This window comes from Cupressus sempervirens, chromosome 8 (genome assembly GCF_028749045.1).
Source record: "Cupressus sempervirens isolate cs-2001-9-10 chromosome 8, ASM2874904v1, whole genome shotgun sequence".
Taxonomy (NCBI): domain Eukaryota; kingdom Viridiplantae; phylum Streptophyta; class Pinopsida; order Cupressales; family Cupressaceae; genus Cupressus; species Cupressus sempervirens.
This window is the reverse complement of record NC_143125.1, coordinates 443,242,832-443,264,739: the sequence shown is the minus strand read 5'-3', so window position 1 is coordinate 443,264,739 and position 21,908 is coordinate 443,242,832. Positions and strand designations below refer to the sequence as shown.

Below are 21,908 nucleotides of genomic sequence, written 5' to 3'. Positions count from 1 at the left end.
AATCAAATCCCAAAGCAACTCACAGATTATCTTATGGACTGTGGAAATCTACTCACTCTTAATAACAGTTTTTTTGAAACCACAAGTGGGCTACCAGCACACTCAGCAAGCACTAGGTGCAATTGGTAATCCCTCAAAAACCCATGGGACTCCCGCACAAGAAAATAATAATCAAGGAGGATGCCAAAGATGACATAGAAAGAGGAAATAATAAGCAGATGCATTTGTGCAGAAAGGGGTTTACCCAAGATAGGTGAAAATGTGGAGGATGGATGAGCAGATATAGATCTGGATTCAATGTAAGTGGTGAAGGGAATGTTGGGACAAATCAATGTTGACTTGCTAAATGTGCAGAATCCAGTGGTGCATTATGACAAATTGCTCGAAAGGCATGGACCCAAAATTCATTTAAATACCCTGTACAAGCACAATTCTACAAATGAAAAATAAATGAGCGATTGATAATCTACCACCAAAAGGAGTCAACCACATGAGAAGGGATATAACTAATGTTTCCCCAAGAATGCATCCCTAGAATAAAATCCATGTACTAAGGGCTCCGGATGTTTTGGAGTTACAAAGTAAGGATGTATCATTATCCCCCTATCATCCCTTTAGATAACACATAAAATGGAGATCATCCTCATGAAGGCATTACAATGCAGGGAATATCCCTCGTGATTTTCTACAAAGTGCCTCTGGGGATGCTGCATCACCTCTGGAACAATTGGGGCAACTACAACATCCCTTGACCACCCCAAGGACAAATAAGCATCTTCAAACTACTAAAAACACACTCATTTTTCATATAACAATTAAGCTCTATCAATAAAAACAAAAATGTTTGCACATTTTTTTATCCCTACTACTCTTTTTAAGAAAACAGACAAAACCATTACAAAGAATAACAATATTCTATTCCTTCAACTACACATCCCCCACCTTCAATCATTGTGTAGTCTACTAACCAGCCACTCATCTTTACCTTTGAACTATCCTCTTCATATGTTATTAATCTTGTAAGGAAATGATATCTAACTTGATACCACGTAATTGAGTTCTTGTTTACTGAACCTTGAAGTCCAGCTAGATATAAGAATCAACCATTTCAAATTACTTTTTGTATAAGTGTTTGTCATTTGTTTGTAAACCAAATAGCTTTATAATTCTACTTTTATGATTTTAACACCCAAGCTATATGCATTTGATAATTGATAAGTATGAGATATTATCCACAAGTCAAACTCATTGACCCATATTTCATGAGTAATTCACAAGAACCCATCTCTCATTAGAAAGAATGGTAAACTTAGCACTTGCAGCATCTAGGTGATGCTAATAGGGGTGAAACATTAGACCTTCTCGATATGTCACCCATCCCAAGTACTACTCCAAGTAAAGCACACTTAGCCATGGAATTTCCTCCAAAGTTAAGCTCATTTAGCTTGCTACCCTATTAGCAAAACCTTCAACAAGCCTTGTAACTTGTGAAACATTCATTATAAAGCCGTTTTAGCTCATCAATTAATTAGTAGGATATGTTTTCCACATCAAATCAAATTATGATATTGCTATCAATACTCAAACTATGTAGTTTTTAATTCAAACTCGTTGACCTGTGTTTTATGAGTATTGGTTTACAAGAACCCATCTCTCATGAGAATGAATGGTACACTTAGCACTCATTGCACCTAGGTGAACCTCAAAGGGGTGAAGCATTAGACCTTCCAAGGTCAGTCATCCCAATATGACTCCAACTCAAGCACACTCACATATTTATTGGAGCTCATGTGCAACCATAGCAACACAGAGACGTGTCACCCCCCCCCCCCCCCTTTTGCCCCACGTCTCCAAGATGAGGACGCATCGGGGACTTGAGGACTTTGTCCCCCCATCCCCAACAACGCCACCAAATTCCACCACCTCCGTTGAGGATGCGAGGACATCCCGGCATTGAATATTTTTTGATTCGACTATTTATGTAAATGTTCGATATTCCAATTCAATGCAATGTTCAAGTATTTACTCTTCTACATCTTTATATCTTATATTGCAATACTTTTTTTTGTAACTAGTATTTTAAGTACCATATACAACCCCCCTATCCCTTGCCACCATTCCACCGCCGTCCCCAAATTAAGGCCCCTTTGTCCCCCTGTTTTGTCATCCCCCATCCCTTAGGGAGGTATAACTATGTGTGCAACTCATTCTCAAGATTTCTTATTTTACATTTAGCCAAACTACCATAGGTGTATAAAGAAATTCATAAAAAGCAAACCACCTCTCTAAATGTTCATGAGAAACATGCATCTTGGGAGTTGGTAAGGTCTTAAATAGATTTTGTCTTATCCTCTCACTTTGGAAAGGGTGTTGAAAAGGAAACGACAAAGGTTTGTTATTTATTCCACTAAGTGGAAAAACTATATTCTTCCTTAAGGTCCCAAAGGAGAGAGCATAGAGCACATTATTCTAAGTACACCCCTCATCTTGACATGTTTAATGAAAGAATAAGCCATTGCAAGAAATCCATTCAAATAGCACTTGATACTCTAGAAATCAACTGCATTGATATATGGGATATTATTCATTCATGACGAAAAATGATGCACACCTCTTTGTCTGAGCAGGTGGAGATTTAGAGCCCAAACTAACTCATATAGATAGACATACTAATGGTTACTATGCCACACAAAGCCTTTGAGAGGATAGAGCTAAGATGCAAGTACATTGGCTTATGACTTACAAGAGGACCTAGAGTGGCTTTGAGCACATTGATTTTAAAACAGCTCGAAAAGTCCGAATAGCTTGATTGTATTCAAAAATATATATTTATATAGTTGTGTATGAATAAAGTGTCAATGGCCACCTCTTCTTCACAACTTTAGTTCATTCCAAAAAAGAAAGCCATTGCAAACAATCCTAACTCTATCGATGATGAATCTAATTGTGCATCCAACAATGATGACACTGTCGTCAGTAGAAACTATAGCGGACAGGGTGTTGTCGTCGGTAAAGATTTTGTAACCGACGGGCCGAGGGGTTCATGTCATCGGTAAAGATTTTGTAGCCGACAAGCCAACGAGTTCATGCCGTCGGTAAAGATTTGTAGCGGCGAATAGATTAGTATTGTATGTGGCCGACGAACCCCTTCTAGAAGGTTCGGCTGAAAGTATTTATACCCTGTCTGGGTACATTGTAAATCATCTTATCTTATCTTATCTTCTCACCAGTTATGTAATCTGTTGGCATATGTGAATAAAGGAGTACTGCTGTTCGTGTTCATTATCTGTGTGCATTACTTAATTAAACTATGCGGTAAACATTTGGTGTCGTTGCCCTATGAGCCTAGAAGGTGGGAGGAATGAAGATTAATGCCAAATCAGCTTAACAAAGATCGGAATAAGGTCAAGGGCAAAGATGGAATCCGTACTACGCAAGAAAATTTAATTCTGGCACAGCAAGCCGAATGCAGAAGGAGATTTTAGAAGATTGCCGACGGGGAGCACGGAAGAATCGTTGGAGGAGACTCGACAACGGGTGGAATTGGTGGAAGAAGCACGGGAGGAGTTTTTGAATTTGTGTTCACCGAGGGAAGAGAATCCAAACCGAAGAGCATTGACTTGCACGGCTTGGAGTGCCGACGGAGCAAGAGCATGGAGTGAACTCTTCGTCCGAGATACATTTTCGCAGGGGACAACTTCAAAAGATCCTTCTTCACCAACGTTCGCAGATGTTGAGACCGTGGGAGAACAGTCTGTCGGTGTCGGAGTGCAGACCGCCAGTGTGGCAGTGCAGACTGCCAGTGTGGGAGTGCAGACCGCCAATGTGGGAGAACAGTCCGCCGATGTGGGAGTGCAGATTGCCGGAGTGGGAGAACAGTCCGTCGGTGTGGAAGTGCAGACCGCCTGTGTGGGAGAACAGTTCGCCAATGTGGGAGACCAGTCTGCTGGTGCGGGAGTGCAGACCGCCGGTGTAGGAGTACAAAGCAACGGTGTGAGTGAACAGCGCCTATTTACAAAAACCAAGTGTGATGGCGGGACCAAAAGAAAAACTTCCGAAGATCGATAGCGATGGTACGGCCGATCCCATTCGACACTGCAAAACATGTGAAATGATCTGGAAGGCAAATGGCATATTGATGAAGACGACTGGATGAGGCAATTTTCGGCCACCCTACGGGGAGTGGCAATTGATTGGTTTACTAGTACAGATCCACAGGAGCTAGACAGTTGGAATAACATTAAAAAGGGGTTTCTCGCAAAATTCCAATTGTTGCATGATGATAATGGAATTGTTGGCGAGATCTTCAATACTAAGCAAGGGAAGAATGAAACTGTCCGCATCTACACCAGGAAATTAAAAGATTTGATAAACAAAATGGAAAATAAGCCGGCAGATGGACTTCAGAAAAGATGGTTCGTGGAAGGTCTACGCCCAAAGTTGCAGAAGAAAATGAAAATTGTGCCGCTGTCATCATACACAGAAGCTTATAACAGAGCATTGAACCTCGAAAGTGAGCAAAAGACAAAGAAGAAGAAGAAGACTAGCTCATCTGATTCTGATGATGATGAGCCTTCCAGAGAAGATAGCAGCGACGATGAAGGCAGTAGCAAGAAGGTCTGCGCCCTACAAAAAGAAATGATCCGCATGATGGAGTTTAAAAATATGCAAAAGGAGACGAAGGGCAGTGAGTTGTGGTGCACGGAGTGTAAGACCGACGGTCATACTAAAGGATCCTGTCCAAAGAACCAATTCTGCGACATTTGTCAGATCATGGCCCATTCGACCAAGGAATGTCCCTTTAACATGAAGACCAAAGGATCTCCGCAAGCACTTCTTACACAGGAGGCATCTCCGTCAGGCAGTAGCGGAAACACCAATAATGCAGGTGCCACGTCAGGAGGATACAGGAATAATAGCAAAGGGCAAAACAACAATAACAATGCGAACAATAACAATAATAATGGCGGGAGGAGTCGAATTCACTATGATGCGAACGGACGGCCGATCGTTCAATGCCGAACATGTAATTTGTGGGGTCATTTTGCGCAGGATTGTACAACGGCAAACACACCGAAATTATTATGCAGATGGTGCGGACCTGGTGATCATGAAGATGCCAAATGTCCAAAATCTGGAGTCAACTTGATCACTGTCGAGACAGCTGAAGAAGAGGTGTTGGCGATTACACGAAGGCAAGCAAAAGAGTACCTAGACCTAGCGGAAGAAAAGAGGAAATTTGGGGAAGCACAGGCGGAGATTGAAAAGGCATTGCAGGCGGAAACATCTCAGTTGAGGGACACCACCAACACTTTGGCAAGGAATTTCGCGGAACAAAACATTGTACGGAAAATTTTGCAAACAGAGATACCTGTCAAGATAAATGATTTGCTTCTTACAATGCCCCATCTCCAATCCGCCCTCACAAATATTGCGCCAGCTCCGAGGATACCCGGAGAACAAGGTAGAGGGAAAGAAATTGTTGCAAGCGGCGAAGACCAAATGTTGCTAGCCCTCACATCCGAACGACATCCGACGATCGTCGAGATGGGGATCCTCAGACAAGTTCTCACAAACACAGTAGTCGACGGAGGGTCTGGCATAAATGTCTTACCCGAGGAGACCTGGAGGAAGCTAGGACAACCGATGTTGTGGCCACCTACATTCCAGTTGTTGACAGCGGACCAACAGGGCATTAAACCTCTTAGCGTTCTGATGGCACAACTGATGACGATTGGCACACAATCGTTCTTGCTTGACTTTGTTGTGATCCCGCTGAAGAGAAAAGGATACGACACCATTCTGGGCTGCGGATGGCTTATTCAAGCTAGGGTTAAACATGAATGGAAGAAAAACACTTTATCACTTGAAAGCAAAGGGAGGAAATTTGTTATTGATTTGCACACCCAAATGGTGGGGGAAGAAGCTTTGTCCTCAAATTCTGAAGCAGAAGATGAAGGGAGGCAGCGTATGGAACCAAATCAGGAGGGAGTCCTGCGGTTGGAAGGAGGATCAACAGAGGACGATTTGGATTCTGTCAACGGTCTTTACCACTGGCAGATGGAGGACTACGAACTCTTTCAAAACTGTAATTTATGTTAAGGGTAGACGAAGGTAAAAAAGAAGAGGAAAATGAATGTCTGAAGGAATACAGAGAAGTGGAAGAAGGAAAGGCAGTTATGGCTGAAGCTGAAGGGAAGAACATACAGCACAAACCCAAAAAAAGGAAAGATCACATTGTACGACTACAAAGGAAGAAAAGGTTACGACGAACCACTAATCTATTAGAAGGATGTTGGCAACAAGGAAAACACATTGTACGGTCTACACAGAAAACAAAGAAAACAGGCTCAATAAAAACTTCAGCAATACAAAGTGAAGTTTCTAAAATTAGGAATATAGTTGATGGCGAGGAATGGCAGCCAACGAAATTCATGGTATGCGGCATGGAAAGCCTAAGGGAAAGCTCATATAATTTGAACAAATTTGAAGAGAAGCAATTGCAGCCACAATGGGCCATTGATCAAGATAATGAGGATTGTCCATTGGTTGTGTCGGACTCCATAAAGAGGCATCCAAAGAAGCGGTAGCCCAAGGTTCGACTCCGAGGGAGGGATATGGGGGATTCTTCTAAGGGGGATTCACAAGGAGCCCTCTTTAGAAAAAGCATCTCTTCAATTATGGGGAAGAAGCACTTCAGAGCTCAATCTGTGGTTCAATGTGCTTTGAAAAGACAGGCTACGAGGATAACTCAAGTGTAGGATTATGTTTTGTTGGCAGATAAGATCATGCAAGTGTCTGGAAAGAAAAGAAGTGGTCCCACGGACTTGGTATCCTGCGAACACTGGTCGCAAACACTGAGTGTCCCACGGATAGGGTGTCCCGTAGACACCGCCCGCGGACACTAAGTGTCCCACGGTCACATGGCCGCGTACACGGGTCTGCAGACACCTTTGCCGCAAAAGGTGATGCACAGATGAAACAGTTCAGAAGGTCCTTTTGCCACAGAAGGTGACCCACAAGAAGATTGCAATACACCAGTAGACGCAGAAGAAGGGTGACAGGAGGTTTTCAAAAAAAAAAAAAAAAGTCGACAGATTCAAATTGTTCGGAATGAGTAACGCATAATGCCAAAGGGAAGGGAAAACATCAGCGGTTTTCAGAAAGAGTGTGAGATCAGAAAAAATCGCAAAATAGTGTGTTCCATGCATTTTTGTGTGGGTTTCGGAGTGCTAATTTGGTCGCTGCCCCGGGACCCCGCGAGGGCGCTGCCCCTCGACCCCGCCGGGGCGTTGCCCCCTGGACCCCCAGTCATTGCGGATATCAATCGTGGGAAGTCTGACCAGTTGATGAAGACTTGGAGCTGCTACAAGCATGGAGTGTCTGTGTACCAGAGGCACTTGGAGTGGGTGTTGGACGTGAGACTGTCTTGGTGGATGCATAGAGAGCTCGAGAGGAGTTGATCATCTAGTTGAAGGCAGCGCAGCAACACTCGACTCAGTGTACCTAGAGTTGGCAGCATAGGTGGCTATCAAGGTTAGCTTGACTAAGTAGATAGTATTGTGTTGGCAGAGGCTACAGATGCATCGTGGGTTGGAGACTAGTTTGGTGCAAGCACAAAACAAATGTGAAAGGGATGTGATAGAAGCAAATGTATCTTGTTATAGTTAGTCACTTAATGTATTTTGTGTGTTAATTTGTCTCGAGTATCTTGTAATTGTCGTCCGGAGACGACTTTTTCTTTTGGGGGGGATGATGTTGTCGGTAGAAATTGTAGCCGACAGGGTGTTGTCGTCAGTAAAGATTTTGTAGCCGACTGGCCGAGGGGTTCATGTCGTCAGTAAAGATTTTGTAGCCGACGAGTCGAGGGGTTCATGTCGTCGGTAAAGATTTGTAGTCGGCGAATAGATTAGTATTGTATGTGGCCGACGAACCCCTTCTGGAAGGTTCGGCGAAAAGTATTTATACCCTGTCTGGGTACATTGTAAATCATCTTATCTGATCTGATCTTATCACCAATTCTGTAATCTATTGGCATATGCGAATAAAAGAGTACTGCTGTTCGTGTTCATTATCTGTGTGCATTACTTAATTAATCTATGCGGTAAACAGACACTGTGCCAGCTCGCCCAAGAGCTTTTGATAATTTAGATCCTTCTCATTCTTTGGAGCAAAATTATAACTTGCAGCATACTTAGCAAGTCAAGATCATTTTGCCACATAAATCTCATTATTTTAACTCAAGAGTTGTAAAGAATGAGCTTCAAAGATTCGCAGCCCCAAAATTACAGGAAGTACTCAGTAAGTCTGTATGAAAAACTCATTAGTTCCAAGCTTTTGAAAATATTTTTTAAGTCCTCTAATAGTTTGGTGAATCAAAGTCAAGTCTAAGATTGCAAACTATGCTTTGGAGACTTGATTTTGTATGTTCTTCATGTTTAATATTTAATCAGTTTATCATGATAAGTTGGGACATCTTATAGAATTTTCAAATCTGTTTAGTAATGTTTATATATTTAGATACTGGATGTACTTCTTGGGTTGCGAATAAATTAATTTTAAAATGACAAGTTTTATTGATAAATTTGTTGCAAACTTTACCTTCATGACTCAGTTTTCTATAGTGGCAGTATAAAGTAAGATCTTCTCTTACATTGTAAATTGATCCATCTAGTTTGTAACGCATGACAATATTGCTTCAGCCCAAGGAAGACAAGTTAGAAAATCCTATATCTTTTGCAAGAAAGAATTTATTAGTTAAAGAAAAAACTACAATACAACTAAAAAGTGCTTGTGATGGGCTTTGCACCATACTAAATTACTAACCATGAACCTTATAATACCTATAAAGAATATGCAAGGAAAAATATACAAATGGTTGATGCTATATCAAGAATTTGATGTTAAGATGATGGTGAAGCCAAGAAAAGCATGTGCACAATCTAACTACCTAGAAAAACTAGACAATGAGGAAGGGATAGAAAAGGTTTCAGGAGATATCGCCAACCAGAAAAGAGACAGCTGCTGATTCAAGTCCTACTATGTAAGATGGGGATGAATGACATATTCAAAAGGGTAGTGTCAGGCCATGAGATGGACACAAAATTAAGTGAAACAATAAGTTGATCGACTCTATAAATCTATTTGCGGTAGCCAACGTTGTCTAGAAACATGCAACAGTATGCAAGAAGTTGTGATGTGTACCAAAAGTAAGTTAGTGAAAATGGGATACACATTCCAATGCACAAAATTATCATAAGGATTTCAAAAAGATGAATAAATCCAACAGTAGTATATCATTCAAATGTTTTCACTATCAATTCAGAAGCAGTGTTTCAAGGAGAAAGAGCTTGCTGTAAACCTTAAAAAGTCAAAAAGCTGTTTAAGCATAATCAGTAATGATTTAAAGGCACATCATATATGTATCCATACTAAAGTATGAATGTCTAAGAAATGATATTCTTTCACCAACATTGATCATTAAAATAATTTCCTTTATATCTCAGTATACAAAAACATTTGTAGAATAACTGTTAATAATTGTCAACAAAATGTTTGTTATCTCCTCAGCTAATTGTCTTCAAAAAATTTAATTGAAGGAGCTTTCTCAAAAAGACACCCCAAACACGAGATGATCAGAAAAATCTCTACCAGTTAGACGACCAAGCTTTTGTAATGACATGGCCTTCAAGTATATGGCCTCAAGTAGAAGACTTGCCGCATGTAGTGAGACTGAATTGACTGATTCATTGCGTAGTCTGCCTCGTTTAGATTGATTTTTTTCTGAAACAGCAGATCGCAAACGATGTACCACAGCATGTAATTCAATTCCCTCAAATACTTGCAAAGCAGCTTCAATGTTTCCTCTCTGATACTCCAATCTTCCCAACAAAGCTCTAGCCTCCTGCACAGTGCAATTCCACAAAATATATTGACCTTTGAAATAAGCTAATGTTAAAAGCAATGAACCATAGATATTCTAACACAGAGGAACCAAATAAGAACTAGCACTGAGCTCAATGCTAAGCATTTTATACAACTTGAATAATTCAGAGATTTCAATAAACCTTCTAGAATATAAAGGGTAAACTAAATTGCAAAAGCATGGATATAAAAGGATTAATATTTATCTACATAACATTGCCAACACTTCCGATTATGGTAATCAACAAAAAGCAATTCCCTGTATTTTCTAACTTCAGATTTGCAGTTCAGGTCCTCTCATGAAAAAAAAGCTGATAGTACATAGAGTGGCATGATATTTTAACAAGAAACACAAATGTATTCAAGGAAATATTTCATTAAATGAATTCAATTTTTTATTCATAGACGACAAATTGAAAAAATTCTCATACTCAATGTCTTGGGAGAATTCTTGATGTGAGTTTTGTGACCACTCCATCATGCTGGATAAAACACTAAGTATTATATCCTCTCTTGAACAAGTTAACTCCGTATGCTAAAGAATATGGCAGTGTAATCAAGTTAAGCAACCAAAAGGTTCACAATGTGAACATGCAACTTAATTCTAGAAACAACTCAGTTTCATGATGTAATATGCTGATAATCACAAAAGGACGTACACTATTCATTCATGGAAATATATCAACTTTTCAAATGACAAATGATTTTGCAATATGAGCACTTCAACTAATCCTAACAATAGTTTTGAAATAAAAAGCAAAGGAGATTGGGATCAGAAATATAATCTACTTCTACCAATGCAAGAAATTATTTACGATGAAGTGAAACCAAACAAAACTTTGCTTCCCCAAGTTGAACTATGCAAAGTTGATTCAAATCTTTTAAGGATGCACAAGCGATTTTTAAATCGCTAAAGCACATCAACACCACAAGACATGTAAATCAATGAGCATAATATAATTGAAGTATTGTCTTCCAATAAGTCAACCTAACCTTAACCTTACACTACAACTTGCAATCAATAAGTAACAAATGGTATGAACATTAAGTGGTTTCACGATTGATCAACAACAATATCTTTCATCCAACTACTCAACATCAACAAATCCTAGGTGAGAAATAGGAAACATGCTAATAGCCAAATAACACAAGTCTTCACAAAGCTTTGAGGAGTCTGCAATTATTTTGATAATATTTTGGCAAAAGTCTACCACACAAATGAAACAAACAAGCCTATATAATGCTCTCAATTATAATCAATGGTCTAGATTGATTCAAGATCAACAGCCAAACTAATTTAAAATAACCTAATTAGGGTTTTCCACAACCATTGCTTACAAGTATTAAATGACATCCAATGAGAAAATTACATTATTTTGAAATGCATATCCTTTTATGGATGAGCCAATGAGAAAATTCATTTTCATAATAGATTAAATGCCTCACATATATGTCCAATTGTAAATGAATTTGATTGGATGAACTTGGACAAGTTGACTTGGAATTCTTTGATTGGTTGAGAATGGTTGGTCGCCAACTCATCATGCATATCTTTATCCTTGATTCACAAATAAGAGATATCTCTAACTTTGGTTAACTTTTCTAAAACTATCTCCCTTGTGCATGATTGTGATGGATCATATTCTCAAATTACTAATTCTTCATAATTGTTCTTCATCCTCTTCGTTTTGGAAATCTCCTCCTTGAATTATTTGATGTTATCCTTCTCCTGATATCTCACCTTGAACCTCTTTTGTTTATCTGAAGTTATGTTTTCCTTTATAAACACATATGACAAATACCATGGCCTTCTCTACTTATATCACATCCTCTATTTGAAGATGTGTGAGCCTTGGGATGGCAGTTGCTTTAAGAGAGTTTGTACCATTCACATCTTTGAATATATAGACATTGATCTGAAGTCTCAGATTTGGTCTTGCTCGGTAAATCTGGGTAAGTTTATGGGTAGTCTTCAAAGAGTTGTAGGATAAACGCTCTGTATTTTATCTATTAGACAATATTTTTTAGATATTAAAGCCAGAGTTACTTGGATGAATCTCATAAAACTTGAGTTGCTCTAAAATGCACCTCACAAACTTGACACATGTCTACTATAGTCTCAAGGTGACGATAAATGTGGACCATTTTCTTAATATTTTAAAGTTGGGCATGTGTGAATGGATCATATTAAACTTCAATTATTCTCCAATGCACCTCACAACATTGACATGTCTACTTTACCTCTAAGGCATCTTATTGATGTAGAAGAGATTCCAATACAAGCTATCCTTTCATGAGTTCCTCTCAATACGAAATCTAAGGCATCTTATAGCTGCTGGTTTATGGGCGGGATCCACAGTCCAAGTTTTACCTTGGACAGATGACAAACATAGATTGTGATCCATACCCATTATTGAATTCTTATGCGAATGGCACAAGTACATGAACATGTACCCTGTAATGTAGCTGAAAAACTATATGTACCTTTAAGAGCTATCAGATTTCCACAATCCACCAATGTTGAGATTTGCTATCTGGATTTGATTGTGTGACCAATTTTTCACACAATCAAATCTAAATAGCAAATCTCAATATATGTACCTTCTTGAAGGGGTCATGGTGTTTGATCACCTACAGGTTCTAGTTTTGTAGTGCCTTAAGTTTTATCATATGTATCTCTTGGTAGTTCAGGGGAGTTTAAATGAAAAAAAGGATTTCTAAATGGTGTCACCACAACCATGATGGTGAAGCCAAGAAAAGCATGCACATGATCTAACTACCTAGAAAAACTTAAACAATACTTAACTCTAACCTAATTCAAACTTTTATGTGCTTCTTGTACAACTCGGTAGATACCATGTTCATGCTCAGTAGTTATGTTGTCATTCGATGTCCTCCTAACCCAATTAAGCTTGTTTGGATCGGTTATTACTATCTCATACTTATGCTTATGTTTTGCCTTGGCTCAGTTTATACTGTAACTCGGTAACTTCATTCGCCAACTTGCCTTTTTGCACTATTGACAACAATGACTATATATAGGAGTACCAACTAGATGGCAAGAAACCGCTCTGATACCAATGTAAATACCCCAACTAGTTCTAACTTTGAGAAACCAAATTGCTTTACTTTTCAATATCTCGCTATCTGTTAAAGTTGTAGCTTCAGTTAGATTAATTCGATCTGAAATACATTGTTGTTATTGGTAATCATCATTTCCTATATATACTTATCCATGTTAATAATATATATTATTGTATATAATACATATATATTATTGTGTGTGTGTGTATATATATATATATAATATTATATTATATTATACTATATATATATATATATATATATATATATATATATATACACATTACATTATATATATGGTTATTTATATTACTAATATATTAATATGTTATCTAGTGATGATTAACCGTAGAGACATGTCTCATCCTCTCTTATTTATAAGCCTTCATTTGCATTTGGAACACAATCAATTACAATGGCAATTGCTAGTACATTTTCAATGATCTTAGCAAACAACACGGTACCAGAGCAGGTTCCTTCTATAAAGCTTAAATAGCTTGAAGGTAGATGTGAGACAAAGATCGTAGAAGAGTTATTGAGTCAATCACGAAAGATGCAACAAAAATGGAGACAAAGCAATTATTAATCAATAAGAATCATGATTGGATCCACCTAAAGATACCCAACCACCATATATGAAAGTGGGGGAGTATCGAACAAGAAGAAATGAAAACTTAAAATAATGACCAGTAAGTAACAGTCACGTATGCAGATGATAAAAGAGCACTGCATAAAGAATGTAAAAAGCATATTAACCTCAGGAGAGATTGTAATGCACGCATCATGTTATTGTCTCCACCATGATCCATAACCTCTTAGCCCACAAAATATCACCACTTCAAGGGTGTCTCCGAATGAGAAGCATGATATGGCAATTTACATCAAGAAAACCAAATACTACTCAATTACTCATCAAGACAAGCTTCAAACTCGGTATTGATTGCACAGAGGGCAACGGGATGAATGAAATTATTGATTTCCTATATATACAAAAGGGTGGTTGACAGAACATTCAAGAGGGACAATGAAAACATAACAAAATAAAATAAAAGGAATTCAGCATATGACCCCGCAAGAATATCAATCACCAATATCATGAAAAATTGACAAACGATGGTATTAGTAGATGATATCACCAGAACACCTGATATTGCAAAAGGCATAGGGCCAAGAAATACATATCAAACAAGGAACAATATATGGAAAAACATAACAACCGATTGATAATCGAACCAATAACATATGGTGACAGATTATTTCTAAAATTAATATGGTTTGACACTATCATAGAAAGGAGATTGAATATCAATAAAGAAGTTACCTTGAATGAATCGGTCATATAAGTCTGTACAATCCTTATTTTTTGGCAGCATATTTGAGACCGGAAAAACATAATGGAAATCTTTTATCTCCTATTATTGATACAATGGGTGACATGGATGCAAGTGAATAGGTACAATAGATCAAAGAAGAAGATAAGGAAGGGGGCTCGAATCGGCAACGATCTAAGACAAAATCGAAGGAGACCAAACTAACTTGACATATGTAAAGGGTTATTTACTACCATTGATTCAAGGTTGTTCTACATCAATATGAAAACAATTACAACTGATTAACAACAACACGAAATGTGACATGGAGTGCTAAGCACGTATGTACTAAGGTGGTCAACCAGGGTCAACAAGAATTGACTATGCAAGATAAGGGCATAAATTTGATAAAGCACAAAGGTAGTAGAAGTATTGGGTAGTAACCCCAAAGGTAAGAATAATATATTATTGATTTATATGCAAATGCAAATAGTATGAATATATGAATATTAAGTTGATATTATTATTACATTATATATAAGAGTAGATTATTATTGAAGAAGAATAATTGGATGAATGTTTTAATTCAGTATTATATGTTCATTAAATGAATCTATAGAATAATGGATCAAGTTCTATAATGCCACTGTAGGGACCACACTCATTTCTATATGAATGCCTATGTGTCACGGTAAAGTTTGAGGTCGTCTCTATAAGAATGGCTAGATGGAATCAAAATTAATGTCATAAAATGGAGAGTTATTTTATAATTATTTATGTTGTTAGTCATAGGTATGAGTTAAATTACTAAACACCATAACTAATGTTAAAAATCTTATTCAAATTATAAGATATACGTGCCTTGATCTTTCCTTTGAGAATGTTCTTGCAGGACAATGATGACTGATATCAGTTTCAGCGGGAGTCTAACACTTCATCAACAGTAGCATTGAATGAGGAACTCTGAAAATTTATGTTCAAATGGAGATTGAGATTCAAAGGGAGACTGATATTTCATTAAAGGCAACCTTGAAGGAGAGGAAACACTGAGAGGATATGATTCAATCACCCTTCAGTGATCTTTGTATTGTTGATTCAGAGGGAGTAAACCATGTTGGAATGGATTCTCCAGTGATCAATCAATTATAGCAATCAAGGGGACCATGATTCATGAATTTACCTCAGGTCTACATAATATCAACATATGATATTCACCAATGATATAAATTTGGAATACATAAATTGTAATATGTGCATAATATAGGTTTAATCAAAAGATCAAACAAATACCTTTGCATGAATGAAGGAAATTTGAGTTGTTGTGAGATGTTATTGAAGCTTTAAAGAATTCATTTGAACCATCTACAAGTCTCTCTTTGATGAATAAAACTTGACGTATGAGTTGTAGATTCATACATGTCACAAAATCATACTCAATCAAGATATTGGCGTATTATGGACAAGTTTGAGAAAATGGAAGGACATGTTCGCTTGTACAGTTAAGCTAAATGAATGTTTGGACCTTCAATGGACGAAAGAGCAAATTGGAACTTAGAAAGGAGTTGTCATATTTGATACAAAATTGTTCAACAATATCAGAAGGAGTGGAAATTTTACATTGTGGGGAGGATAATAGTCAATGTTCCATTCCCACTTGAACCTTATTTAGAAGGAGATGTTTCATTCTCAAATAATCTAAAAGGACGATTTTTGAATCTTCATGTGCAGATAAGTATTCTTATCTTTATTTACTCTTTATAGTCTCTCTTATATTTGTTATTCTATACATACTATAAGGGTTATTTTGCTTGATTTTTTTCCTTTATGTTTGAGGATATTCTTACAGGAAAAGAAGGTTGGTACTTTACATATGCTACATAATATTGTGCAGACTCAATCTAATGATAGTAACTCCAAAGACCCTGATGATCAAAATGGATAAAATGAGGCTCTTGAAACGAACATCTTTGATGATTGAGATTATGAGATTCGTCTACATTAAGAGGGAGTATGACACTTCTTCTAAAGCAACATAGGAGCTTAAAAGATTGATACTAAGAGGGAGTCTAGAAATACATGTGTATGACTGCATGATTTTTGGGCCTACTCCTATGTATATCATGAGGAAGTGACGACTTATCATCAGAAAATCAGAAAACTAATATCGGATTCAGGGTGGGTCTGACAAGAATCCTTGGGGAAAGAGCCTCTAAGGGAGTAACTACTAGACCTGACTTCCCAGAATTATTGTTCATGGGGCAAATCTTGAGGTGCAATCCTTTGTAAATGATATCTTCTCTATGAGAAGAAGTTCTACGTGAAATTTCTTGTAATGCATTCTTCTCTGTGAGGGAGAATTGAGGTGCAAGCCTTAGTACCACCCTCTAACTTGGTTCATGGTGGTTACTATTTCGCGTATGATATGTAATGAAGGTGACAATCTTTCATTGACATATATAAATAGAAGGTAATCATTATAAGATGACAATCTTATAAATGGTAGACCTGTTATCATGACAGACTTCATTAAATTGTTTTTACAGAAAGATTAAATTTTTTAAATTGTGTGTTATGAAAAATGATGATCTTTCATATGTGTGAGGTCACTATTGTAAGATGACGACCTTATCAATAGTTGATCTATCTCCTAACACCAAAATGTGCTGGAGCAAGTGTTATCATTGTTCTTCGGGCCGGATTTTGCCGGACACCTTGATAATAAACTCATCATGGTTCTTCAGGCCAGATTTTGCCGGACACCATGAAAATCAATTGTTATGGTTCTTTGGGTCGGATCTTGTCAGAAACCATAACTTAAATCTGTCATAGACCACACTTAAGGTGGTGTTCAAATCTTGTATTATAATTGCTTCAAAAAAAAATTGCTAAACAGGGAGTGTTGAGAAATTTGGCCTTATAGTGAATTGAATATCATACTACGATGATATCTCTTCATATACTTGAAAGCATAATGTGTTCTACAAATCCTCCCTAGCTAAGGGGGAGTGTTAAAGTTGTAGCTTTAATTGGATTAATTCGATCTGAGATACACTATTGTTATTGGTAATCATCATTTCCTATATATACTTATCCATGTTAATATTATACATTATTGTATATAATACACACATATATATTATAGTATATATATTATATATATACCGTTACACATATTATATTATATATATGGTTATTTATATTATTAATATATTAATATGTTATCTAGTGATGATTAACCGTAGAGACATGTCTTATGAAGAGACATGTTTCATCCTCTGTTATTTATAAGCCTTCATTTGCATTTGGAACACAATCAATTACAATGGCAATTGTTAGTACATTTGCAGCGATCTTAGAAAACAACACTATCCTCTATTTTCAGATTATACTTGCTTGCTTGAAATGGTTTTCAATGATATTCAAATGCTTGCAAATTAACACTACAATGACTTAGTGAGAAACTAGGTGTAAATGCCTTCTTTTGGTTTTTTCGAATACATACATAAAAAATTCTACATGTAAAATGAACACCTACAACTGTCATTTTCACAAACACTTAGCAGCAAGCTATATACTTATCATTTTAAGCATTACAACAACATAAGGCATGAAACTTATAACTTCATTAAATGAATGCAATAATCACAATCCCAATATCAAGATTCACCATATAGCTATTTTCAGAAATATATAATAGACCTGGACGAAGCAAATGGCATTGGCTGCCTTAAATATGATGAATGAGCCTCTCTATGTCAAATGCCATCTTCACAAATAATGATCACAACTTCTAGAGGAGGAACGCTGCTACGGTGGCCTTCATAGACATCCAAATCTGCCGTAGAATATGCTAACACTGCCTCAGTAAATAGCAGTGATTCAGAATGAAAACCTGAATGCCTAGCACTAATCAATTTCAGATTTCTTCCTTGATCGATTCTCTCAGAAATATCCCTCAATTCTCAACAGCAGAATAAGCACAATTCACTGGCATGACTAATCAGTTCAAAGTGCAAAAGTTTGAAAGAATTTACAATTCTATCAGCATAAAACTCTTCAAAACTCTTGAAGAACTCCAAACTCACAAATAAATAAGCAAATAAGATGAATAGAACAAATCTGGAGGCTTGCTTTTATAGAATTAAGAACAAAATCTTCTTCAATCTTCCATACACTTTTCACTTAAAATGCAAACTTTGCTTTTTCCTTGCATATTTCAATTCCATGTACCTTTAAATAAATATCTTCTCCATGAATTAATTAAATAAATGGCCCCTTCCAATGATGACTCAACCCTCAACTTAAGTGAAATTATAAAGTCAATTTATAAGTTTATAATAAGTCATTTATTGATTTAATAAATATTTTGGCTACTAAAATAATAATAAATCCCAAAATACTTATCCTTTTAATATACCCTCTGTAATAAGAGTCACACCTATTATTTCCCCACATGGCCAAATGCACTTTTCAAAATAGAAAGGGCCAATCCCAATCATCACCAAACTTGCCATAAATAGTAAGTACATGAGACTAAGCCCAAACGAAGTCCAATCTGAGCCAAACAAAGATCAAATTGGAACATACAGAATTGCAAAGAAGATAAAACCCTTTCATAACCAAGCCTCTTCCTTAGAAGACCCTCTATCCACGATAATTAGCCTACGAGGATCACATTAATAGACTAATCCCTCAAACTATGATGCTAGCGAAAAATGGGGACATTACACTACCTCATTGCACATTGTGTCATAAGGATTTATTGAATTCAATAGATCAATTCAACTATAGATACTGGACTTTGTATACTTTGAATTTGATCAAAATAGAAATGCTCTAGACACTAAACAATGTAGTAACACGGGGAGGCATCCCCCCCACCTTTTGCCCCACGTCTCGAAGACTTGGACGCACCGAGGACTTGGGGACTCCGTCCCCCCATCCCCAGAGCGCCACCAAATTCCACCACCTCCGTCAAGGATGGGAGACGTTCCGATATTGACTATTTGTTGATTAAACTATTTATGATATAATGATTTTTGCTGGAATTGACACAATATTTTAGATTTTCTGCCTAGAGGAATTTCAACAAGCAGTTGATGTGCAACCCAAATATCAATTACTATTGCCACTGTAACCTTACTATGCTGATTACTAACAAACTTTCAAGAAATACTCGGATCCCAATGGCAAGGTAAATAACAGAATACCATTGTGATATTCTATACCTGAATAAATCAGATATTGAGTACTTTGACTGGCAGAAATTTTATCAAATAGTTGTCTTGCAAACAAAGAGCTTAAGCAAAGCCACTAAGGTCATACCACTACAACACTCTCCTTATACTTCATTACATAACAAACAGCTAATATGCACTCGACTGCTGTAAGTTAAAGGCAATATTGTAGTACAGATTTAATTGGTGTTTCACAATATATACTGGCCGCTCAACAATGGATTTCAGCTATATTGAAACTCACTTTACTGTTGCAAATCAATACAACGATTGCAATACAAAAAGCTAAGGAATACTATCGAACATTATAGATATGCTAGCAAGGAATGACTAAACATTATGAGGTTGCAAATACATACGTGTCTACTAGCAAAAGACGTGATTTCATTTAGACTGAACTCACTAGAGGCTGCCAACAGTTGGCCTAGAAGTTGCCGTGAAAGACCATTGCTATCCCTTTAAACTTTCCTACTGCCACCACCAGTACATATAAAATGTTCCTGTTACTTTCTACTGCCCGTTACCTCTGCCTTGAGGGAGTTCTGTGTTGTGTAAATGTTATGGGACATGAGTATGATGCCACTGCTACTCCTAGTCTCCACGTCAATCTCTGCCATGAGTAATACTAGGAAAAAACCAACTGTGATAGAATAACCTGTGAAAATGGATACCTAAGTTCATGCCAGGTTTTACCTTTTTTCCTCTATGACTGATTATTATCTTGTCCGCCAAGAGCTCACGTCTACTGCTGCTATGACATGTATGTACTATCACAGTTGCTCTCTTCAATAATCAACTTCCTTATTCCTGCTTAGTAACTCCAATCTTTACTTTGAATGCAAAATGTATCTATCCGAACACTTAATCCAGAATGAAGTGTGAGTCACTGGGTTTGTGTCCAATCTCACTCTTTTCTCAAGGGGTTTCGTCCTCAAGGAAAAGCCAAGTCGCAATAAAGCAACCTTTTGGGATTTTGAATAACATAATCTCTCATGGTAATAATCCCAATGCAAATGCTTTATTTTATAACCTCAGAATGAGGAGAGATACGAACAACATAGCAATGTGGGATAAAAAACTATTTCGTCTTTTAGTCACTTAAGTGACTTTATAACTTTATAACATTAAAATATTTAAATAAATCACTTGAACTTTAATATCTCTTGAAATACTTGTCTAATTGCCATGTCGTCTGAAATAGGAATCTCTCCTCATAATTCCCCATGTAACCAAATACACTTTCTAAAAATAGAAAGGATCTGTCTCTATTACCCCTGACTTACTATACATAGTAAGTATGGCAAATGGAGTCCAAATGACATCGAATGAAGGCCAAATCCATATATCGCTAAATGTTGGAGATGAATCGATCCTCAAAAAACCCTGTAACCATCCTCATTAGCCTACAAGGATCCAATATTAGGTTAATCCCTAAAATTCTAATGTTGGCAACCAATGGGGACATTACATATGTTCAATGTCTGATGTTCCAATTCAATCCAATGTTCAAGTATTTACTCTTTTACATCTTTATATCTTATATTGTAATAAATCTTTTCATAACTAGCATTTAAAATACCATTACTGTGACAAGCCTGGCCACATACACAATAATTAAACAAAGTAGGCAAACATGAAGAATTAGTCAAATCAACATACAGATAAGAAGGACCAAGTCCTTGTAGCTTCAAATCAGACCACACATGTGGAAAATGTAAAAGAATAATATGTTGATTAAGGAGCATTAATCAAGTACATTTTAAAAGAAGTTGAAGGGGATAAGGTCAGCATTGCACATAACATCACATTGCAGGTCAAAGAGATAGAGAAACTGCCAGACAAATGTCAAACAGAAAAGATGTTTCCTTGAAAATGTACTGTTTAAGTCCAGCCTGGAAGTAAATTTGCTGTTTGTGAGCCAAATTGAACAAAAAAGGTAAGCGCACTATTTGAAGACAAATGTGCCCTCTGAATAACAAAACTCAAGTAGTAGCCACAGGCAACTCAAGCCTTCACAATTTGATGCAAAGAGGTGAAAATACCATATTGATTAATGCAGGCCCATAAGATCAATTACAGCAGGAATACCTTGGGCATTGATCCATCCCTGTTCAAAATGAATATAAAGCTTGATTTCCCTCAGTCACTGACATTTAAAACTTTACGCAAAGCTTGCTTTATGGGAAATCATCCGAGAGATATTTTTGAAAAAGATAACAAATTGAGAGAGAAAACAAAAAGAATCAATATAATTTTTGTGGATCCATGCTATCCATGTCACAACGAAAAGAAATGTACTTCATCACTTTCATAGATGACACATCTAGGAGAAGTTGGATCTAGCTCCCCAAGA

The 21,908-nt window shown here is 37.1% G+C and overlaps 1 protein-coding gene across 5 annotated transcripts in view; it reads right to left on the bottom strand.

Annotated features, from left to right (window-relative positions):
* The window catches only part of NPG1 (tetratricopeptide repeat (TPR)-containing protein), a 117,290-nt gene that overhangs the window by 75,105 nt on the left and 20,277 nt on the right, over positions 1 to 21,908 (bottom strand). For all 5 annotated transcript variants that reach the window (XM_089798024.1, XM_089798023.1, XM_089798025.1 and 2 more), the window contains exon 3: positions 9,652 to 9,904. In XM_089798024.1, the coding sequence (XP_089654150.1) occupies positions 9,652 to 9,904 (253 nt within the window). The remainder of the gene's footprint in view (positions 1 to 9,651; positions 9,905 to 21,908) is intronic.